The 9,037-nt window shown below is 48.6% G+C and overlaps 1 protein-coding gene across 1 annotated transcript; it reads left to right on the top strand.

The window, feature by feature from the left end:
* Positions 1-2,087: 2,087 nt before the first annotated feature.
* Positions 2,088-7,679, top strand: THUMPD1 (THUMP domain containing 1). The gene is made up of 4 exons (XM_056866340.1): positions 2,088-2,303; positions 4,118-4,304; positions 5,775-6,023; positions 7,369-7,679. Exons 1-4 carry the CDS (start codon positions 2,088-2,090, stop codon positions 7,677-7,679), a joined length of 963 nt encoding a protein of 320 aa, XP_056722318.1.
* Positions 7,680-9,037: the final 1,358 nt, after the last annotated feature.

The following is a 9,037-nucleotide window of genomic DNA, read 5'->3' as shown; positions in this document are numbered from 1 at the left end:
TCGTCATAAGTCAGATGTGACTTGAGGGCATATTTTCCCCCCATAAGATTTTGGAGGTACTAGGTATTGAGAGGCAAAGCTTCCTTCATCAATATCTGACAAAGGGACTGACTCTCGAAAGCTTATAGACCCCGAATGTCTTCTTGGTCTCTAACCAACAAGATTTGTTGCTACTGGTTTTGGATTGAGCTTTTCCGCTGCAGACCAACACGGCTGCTCTCTGAAACTAGATAATCCCAATATACTATTGCATGACTCTGTCTCAACAAAAGGACAAACTTGTCTCAGCAAGCCAACTGGATGACAAAGCAAGGCGGTAAAAGGAGACTTCAGTGCCATAAGCGTACATGCATTGGCTGGGGGGTGGGGGGGAAAGGAACAGGTCCCTGCCTGCAAGGAGATTGCATTCTAGAGACTCGCCCAGCATGGTGTCAGATTGCTCAGCATTTACAGAAGTGCTCAAAACTGGCATATGGCTGATTGTGTTTCTCGAGGCAGATGCTTACTCGAACGCGTTGGCTCGTTGGGCACATATTTATTTATATTTCAATTTTTAAGCTGCTTTGGGGAACAGAGGTAGAAAATGGCGCGCTTTAGGGCCCGGAGGAATCCCTGACCCTCAGCCCCTTTCTTTTGTTTTAGTAGAAAAGGGCCAGAGTCCAGTAGCACCTTAAAGACTAACAAAAATATTTTCTGGCAGGGTAGGAGCTTTCGTGAGCCACAGCTCACTTCTTCAGATACAGCTAGAAGGTGAATCCATCTGTCTTTAAGAAGAGGAGAGTGAATTCAGACAAGCATTAGTATGTCAATGTTAACAGTATGTCAATGTGAATAGCAGGCTTGATGGGATTAGGTGTGGTCTGCAGAAGAGTCTGTGATGTCCAGGGGAGAGATGGGGGTGGAGAAATCAGCATTGGTCATGAGCCATGAATGCAAGGTCTTTATTCAGCCCAGGTTAATGCATTGACTTTAGTTTGAATATCAACTGTAATTCAGCAAATTCACAGTGGGTAGCCGTGTTAGTCTGTTTGCAGTAGTCAAAAAGGGCCAGAGTCCAGTAGCACCTTAAAGACAAACAAAAATATTTTCTGGTAGGGTATGAGCTTTCATAATTCAGCAGTTTGGTAATGGGCCATGAATGCAAGGTCTTTATTCAGCCCAGGTAAATGCATTGACTTTAGTTTGAATATCAACTGTAATGCAGCAGTTTCTCTTTCCAATCTCCCTTTGAAATTCCTTTGGAAATTGGAGATTGGAAAGAGAAACTGCTGAATTACAGATGATATTCAAACGAAAGTCAATGCATTTACCTGGGCTGAATAAAGACCTTGCATTCATGGCCCATGACCAATGCTGGTTTCTCCACCCCCATCTCTCCCCTGGACATCACAGACTCTTCTGCAGACCACACCTAATCTCATCACGCCTGCTATTCCCATTCACATACTGTTAACATTGACATACTAATGCTAGTCTGAATTCACTCTCCTCTACTTAAAGGCCGATGGATTCACCTTCTAGCTGTATCTGAAGAAGTGAGCTGTGGCTCCCGAAAGCTCCTACCCTGCCAGAAAATATTCTTGTTCGTCTTTAAGGTGCTGCTGGACTCTGGCCCTTTTCTACGACTGCAGACAGACTAACACGGCCACCCACTGCGAATTTTCTTTTGTTTGTTTGTTTCCTGGGCGGAGAACAGCCCGGGTTTAGGACCTCGCGGGAACCCTTGAGAATCAGCCGGTCGTGGGGGGGGGGAGAGAGAGAGAGAGAGAGAGAGCGGCTGTTAGTGTTGTCATGGAGACAAAACCGCCAAACTCTCCCTTTAAACTTCCGGTTTAATTTTTTTTTTTTAATCTACAGATGGCTGTGATTTTCTACGGGTCGCTCTATGCATTGGCATTTCTATGGTGAAAGCCGCCCTGCGCTTTCCGAGCGAGGACCGTCGGGTCGACGCAGGAAACGTCCGCTCTAGCCGTTTCCTTTGTCGCCCTGGCCGCCTCCTCGCGGCGCGCCCGGGTGACGCCATCACGGCCCGCGGCCAGGGCGGGGAGGCGGCGCGCGTCGCGAGGCCCCGTCTGGCGGCGGCTGCCATGGCTACCCTGCAGGCCCCGGCGGCGTCTCGCAAGCGGCGGCCCAAAGCGCAGTACGTGCAGGCGGCCAAGCGGGCCCGGGCCGGGGCGGCGCGCCAGCTGGAGGCCGGCATGCGCGGCATCCTCATCACCTGCAACATGAAGGAGCGCAAGTGCGTGGCCGAAGCCTACTGCCTGCTGGGCGAGTACGGGGAGCAGCTCTACGGGCCCGAGCAGGTGCGTGGGTGGGAGGGCCGGGCCTGGCCTGGCCTGGCCTGGCCTCCCAGCAGCGGCCAACCAGATGCCAGTGGAAAGCCCCGAATATTCTTTTTTTTTAATTGTAATTTTTTTATTCTTATAATATAAAACAAAATAAACAAACACAATAATAACAAAAAATTAAAAAGAAAACACAAAAGAGTATCAATTGTAAGAGTATCAATTATAATGACACGAAGTTGTAAAATAGCCCCGAATATTCTTAAATGATGTACACTGCTCCTGAGCATGGAGGTTCCGTTTAGCTATCTTAGCTAGTAACTGATTGTGTGTGTGTGTGTGTGTAAGTGCCGTTAAGTCGCTTCCGACTCAGGGCGACCCTATGAATGAAAGTCCTCCAAAATGTCCTTATCTTTGACAGCCTTGCTCGTAAGAACATAAGAAAGGCCCTGCTGGATCAGAGCCAGGCCCATCAAGTCCAGCAGGCTGTTCACACAGGGGCCAGCCAGGGGCCTCTAGGGAGCCCACTAACATGACGAGTGCAGCAGCATTGTCCTGCCTGTGTTCCACAGCACCCAAGATAATAGGCATGCTCCTCTGATACTAGAGAGAATAGCTATGCAGCACGACTAGTCTCCATTCTAACTAACAGCCATGAATACCCCTCTCCTCCATGAATACGTCCACTCCCCTCTTAAAGCCCTCCAAGCTGGCAGCCATCACCACATCCTGGGGCAGGGAGTTCCATAATTTAACTATGCGTTGTGTGAATTTTTTTCCCTTTTATCTGTTTTGAATCTGTCACCCTCCAGCTTTAGCAGATGACCCTGTGTTCTAGTATTATGGGAGGGGGAGAAAAACGTCTCCCTGTCCACTCTCTCCAAACCATGCATAATTTTATAGACCTCTGTCATGTCTCCCCTCCGCCGCCTTCTTGCTCAGGTCTTGCAAATTGAGGGCTGTGGCTTCCTTTATTGAGTCAATCCATCTCTTGTTGGGTCTTCCCCTTTTCCTGCTGCCCTCTACTTTTCCTGTCATGATTGTCTTTTCCAGTGTCTCTTGTCTTCTCATAATGTGGCCAAAATACGATAGCCTCAGTTGAGTCATTTTAGCTTCTAGGGTCAGTTCAGGCTTGATTTGATCTATAACCCACTGATTTGTTTTTTTTGGCCATCCACGGTATCTGTAACACTTTCCTCCAACACCGCATTTATAAGAAAATCTACTTTCTTCAATGTCCAACTTTTATACCCATATATAGTAATTGGTGAATACGATGGCATGAATTCATTTGATCATGGTGGACAGTGACACATCCTTACACTTAAGAATCATTTCTAGCTCTTTCATGGCTGCCCTTCCCAATTTCAATGTCTTTCTGATTTCTTGGCTGCAGTCTCCCTTTTGCTTGATGATGGAACCAAGGAATAGAAAGTCTTCAACAATTTCCATTTCCTCATTGTCAATCTTAAAGTTGTGTACGTCTCCTGATTACTAGTAACTAATTAAATCAGTGCCAGGAGCATCCTCAATGCTCTGGGGTGGTCTGCTGTTCCAGTGGTCCTGTGATGCCTTCCCAGTTGGATTTAGAAACATTTGTAGGTGCTGTTTAGAAGAGCTTTCCCCCGCATTGTACTTTAGGGCTGCTTGTTTTGATCATAATGCGTAATTGCCAAGCAGTGCATAATCGTGTTGCTGTTTTTATTGTAGTGGTTGCCTCTCTGATTATACGGTGAACCATCTTGGGGCCTGCTGAGTGGTCTGCAAATGTTTTAATAAACAGTTCTAGCTTTTGATCATGCTCTGATTATGAAACAATTGTGCGTGGACAGTTTGCAGACCACGACGACAACAGAGCATCAGGAAGCGAGGAGGAGGCAGAGGAGGAAGACGACGCTGAAGCTGCTCTGAGGAAGGAAGTTGATCAGATCCGCACTTCGACAGAACAGAAGCTGAGACGCTTCCAGTCCGTGGAGAGCGGGGCCAACAATGTGGTTTTCATCCGGACTCTGGGCATAGGTATATACATGCGCTGTCAAAAGCAATAGTCTAATGAACATGCCCTGTCAGCGTGAGCTGGTGTCAGACTACACATGTTAAGAGCCAGCATGGTGTAGTGGTTAAGAGCGGCAGACTCTAATCTGGAGAACTGGGTTTGATTCCCTGCTCCTCCACATGAAACCTGCTGGGTGACCTTGGGCCAGTCACAGTTCTCTCCGAACTCTCTCAGCCCCACCTACCTCACAAGGATTCTGTTGCGGGGTGGGGAGGGGAAGGGAAGGCGATTGTAGGCCGGTTTGAGATTGTAGGCCGGTTGTAATGATTATGGTTTTAAGGATGTACTTGATCTATATTGGATGTATTTATGTTTTAATTATTGTTAGCCGCCCTGAGCCTGGTTTGCTTGAGCTGGGAAAACACACTTCGGGTCACCTCTGTCACCCAGATGGTGGCTTGCTGTTTTGGGGAAGAAAGATCAAGGGCAGGTTGAAACCTGCCACATTTCCGTAACTGTCTGGTTTAAGCTTTAGTTTGCTCTCTTCTAGTCCCTCACAGCCGCCTCATGTCCGTCACAGGTGTGGGAAAACAGGTTATACTGCCACCACCTTCCCCAACCTAAAAACAACCGGGGGGGGGGGCTACTATCCTTATAATTAGTTCCTACAATGTACTAGGCATGGTACAGGAATGAAAACAAACGGGTCTTTTCATTTGTAAAAAAGATGATGAAAGAACAGGGGCTAAGAGAGAAGACATGAGAAGAGTCACTGGAAAAGACAGTCATGCTAGGAAAAGTTGAGGGCAGCAGGAAAAGAGGAAGACCCAACAAGAGATGGATTGACTCAATAAAGGAAGGCACAGCCCTCAGTTTGCAAGATCTGAGCAAGGCTGTCAAAGATAGGACATTTTGGAGGACTTTGATTCATATGGTCGCCGTGAGTCAGAAGCGACTTGACGGCACTTAACACACACACAAGAGAAAAGGGGAAACTTTGCATGGCTGCACAGGGCAACAGTAAAAGTTAAAATATGTGTTCTCCTATAGCTTATATTTGCTTGTGAGTGTGTGGAGTGTTGTCTCTTTTGATCTCATACAAGCGTTGCTACCTGCAGCCTTTTGTAGATTTTTAATTATTGTATCCTGCAGACTGTGTCTGGGTTTTTCTCTCTTCTAAAAATGTTTTTTAGCTGGTTATTTTAGCCTTGTGCATGTAAAGTGCCGTCAAGCCACAGACGCCTTATGGCAACCCAGTAGGGTTTTCAAGGCAAGAGACGTTCAGAGGTGGTTTGCCGTTGCCTTCCTCTACACAACAACCCTGGCATACCTTCATGGTCTCCCATCCAAATACTAACCAGAGCCAAACCTGGTTAGCTTATGAGATCTGACGAGATCAGGCTAGCCTGAGCCATCCAGGTCAGGACTATTTTAGCCACACTGCTCTATATTTGCTGTCATACCAATGAAAAATGTGCGCTTTCTTCTTGCAGAACCCGAGAAGCTGGTGCATCACATCCTGAAGGACATGCACACCACCAAGAAGAAGAAAACCAGAGTCATTCTGCGCATGTTACCGGTTTCCGGCACTTGCAAAGCCTTCCTGGAGGTCATGAAGCGTTACGCGGAGACCTTCTTCGAGCCCTGGTTTAAAGCTCCCCAGAAGGGCACTTTCCAGATTGTCTACAAGGCTCGCAATAACAGCCACTTGAGTCGGGAAGAAGTCATCAAAGAATTGGCAGGTATGCGGTCGTTCTTTCTCATCGTTTCATGTTTCTTCCCCACTGCTGTCACGCTGCTGCGTTGCTTTCCCGGGATTGCTAAGTCACCCACTAAATGGCGATTGGTTTCGCAATGTTAGCATCATGGGCTGTCATTTTGCAACAGTTTCGGCGATGAAGCTCCCTTACCTTTAAAAAAAAACGTTTTGGATTTTTCTGGGAAACTGGGAGGGGGAGTTCCCCTGGGTTTATTGAAACGTCACCTCACTTGTTCCTTGCCCCACGGTGTGGGCGTTTTGACCTGCATTCTGCATCTACATTCAGAACTGGGTACACATTTGTTCAAAGTGCTTCCCGTAATAAGTGTTCTTATTAGCACTGCATTGCAGATAGCTGTCTAGGGCTGAAAGGGCGGCAGCTGCCTGAAGCCACGTAGTGAGTCCATCGTGGAGTTTCGGACTTCCTTGCTGGCCACTCTGCTACACCGCCTCTCCATCTGTAACTGATCACCCATGCTGTCCTACACATTTATCCGATGGTTTTTACCCCCACTCCTCATAAGAAGAGAAGAGCAGCCCTGCTGGATTAGACCAAGGGTCTATCAAGTTCAGCAGCCTTGTTTCCCACAGCGGCCAAACAGATGCCCTGGAAGGGCCTGTGGGCAGAGGCACAGAGGGCTCTTGCCACGAGCAATTGTCATTGAGAGGCAGAGTGATTTTGAACCTTGAGGTTTCGCTTAGGCTGCATTGTGCTGAATAGCTATCAATGGACCAGCCCTCAAAGTATTGGCTTTCCTTTTTTAAAGCCTATTGAGACAATCTGAGTTCCAGCAGATACATTTCATTGAGCTAGCCTGCTGCCGTGGGTTCCAGGAGATACGTTCCATTGTGCTAGCCTGTGGTCATAAGATATGTTCCATTGTGCTAGCCTGTAGTCATAAGTTCCAGGAGATAAGTTCCATTGAGCTAGCCTGTAGTCGTGGAGTCCAGGAGATACGTTCCATTGTGCTAGCCTGTGGTTCCATTGAGCTAGCCTGCAGCCCTGGGTTCCAGGAGATACTTTCCAGCCTGCAAGTGTGAGTTTGGGGATACGCGTTCCATTGAGCTAGCCTGTGGACATTCGAGAAGATACGTTCCGTTGAGCTAGCCTGCGGCTATGAGTTCCAAGATGATGATTATTTTTTGCATTGTGAGGCATTTTTGTCTGACGCAACTCCCCTGTCCTTCAGCTTCAGTGAGCACTCCTAAGATTTAGCTGCGGCGGAAGGAACCAATTCTCCCTCTCCCCCGTCTCCCCGCCATTCATAATTTTATCAATTTTGATCTTATTTCCCCCCTCCCCCCAATCGCCTTTTTCTTTCTCGCAGGAGTGGTCGGCCACCTCAACCCAGAAAACAAAGTCGACCTGAGTAACCCTGAGTTCACCATCGTGGTGGAAATAATTAAAAACATCTGCTGCCTGAGCGTGGTCAAGGACTACGTCCTCTTCCGAAAATACAACCTCCAGGAGGTGGTGAAGGGCAACCAAGGGGAGAGGCCACTGGGTGCCCCGAAGGCGCCGCAGGAGGGCAGCTTGGAAGGGGCCATCCTGGCTAAGGAGAAGACAGAAGACAAAAACCTTAACACGGAGGCAGCCAAGGAAGAGGCCAGCGACAATCACAAGGACGGTGACCATTAACGGGCTTTGGGAGAGAGAAGGACAGCAGACCGTTAGAAGAGCCAGTGGCTCAGGGTGGGGTGGCGGGGTTAACTCGTTTTAAGCTGTCCAGGTGGTGCCCAGCAAAAGTTAGTCTCCGCTGAGAGCACTGCAATCGAAGCCACGTTGTCAACGCCTCGTTTGCAATGTTTCACGGGACTAACTCTTCTTGCGTTTTCCCCCTGAAGGTATTAAGGGCCGCGTTCCGGTGCTCTTGTTTCCTGTGGGCTTCCAGAGTGGGTGCTAAAATTCAGCTGCCCCCCTGAAGCCGAGTTGTTTGCCACCTGGTATCCAGTTGCGTTGCTACTGCCGTTGGGTTTCGCAGACATGGCTGGTAACGGTTACTTCCGGCGAGGCTTCTGAAGTTCATATTCCGTGCGCGAGGGGGGTCGGCTTCAGCTGCTCGTAAAGCCTGCCCGTCATTCAGGGCGAGGACAGCAGCCCCTAAAATCTGGCCAGAGAAGATTGCTACCTGCCACTCTGCTGTGGCCTTGGGACGGGGACGGGTGATCAACAGAGATGGGGGAATGCCTTCCTCCTTTCCTGGCAGTTGCCCGCTGTCCCGTTCCCCCCCCTCCATTGCTAGAAAAGCAGGTAAATTGGGATGGGAACCCCACAGCAGTTGGAACGCTGAACACCACGGGGCTTTCCCCATGTGCTCACAACTCAGCCTTTGCCGAATCCGAGCTGTGTGCTGATTGATCCAAGCCCAGTTAAAAGCAACTGCCTCGTTGCTCTTACTTCTCGTGTTTTAGACATAAATGGCTCCACTCTCAAACAGATGGGCCGTCTTGCAGGTTTTGCAGAGCTTTGCCTCGGCGGATCTTCCAAACGGATTCAGGTTTCTGAATGGTGGTCCATTCAGTGTACATTCAGAACCTTTTTCTGAAGGGGAGGGAGGCCTCTAAACTATGGAGTAAAAGTCAAGCTTCAAATGCTGCCCTAAATGCCGTAAGCGGAAAACCAGCAGAGGAGGGATTGGGTTGCTCTAGAACCTTTCTCCCCACTGTGCCACCTTCCATCAACCTGCCGTGAATTTTATTTTTTTGCATGCGGGGAGCATTTGAAAAATGGCACACACCCCCACCTGTATTCTGAAGTTGTACAGCCCGTTCTACCGCTTCGTTCTGTTCTTGGATAGACCTAGCGTCAGTTCCAGTTTGGCTTCTTTGCCAAGTCAGTCTTTTGTCCTGGCATCCATATCAGAAGCAACAGTTCCTTCCCGTTGCAACTTTTTCCAGGTCTGATGTAATGGTGGACTGTGATTTGCTGGAAACTGGGAAGTAGCCAGCTAGCATCACACACCCAAGGGGCCAAGGGAAGCATTATGGGAAAGAGGT

Source organism: Euleptes europaea, chromosome 21, assembly GCF_029931775.1.
Source record: "Euleptes europaea isolate rEulEur1 chromosome 21, rEulEur1.hap1, whole genome shotgun sequence".
Classification (NCBI taxonomy): Eukaryota; Metazoa; Chordata; class Lepidosauria; order Squamata; family Sphaerodactylidae; genus Euleptes; species Euleptes europaea.
The sequence above is the reverse complement of the archived record's forward strand: the minus strand, read 5'-3'. Positions and strand labels throughout refer to the sequence as shown.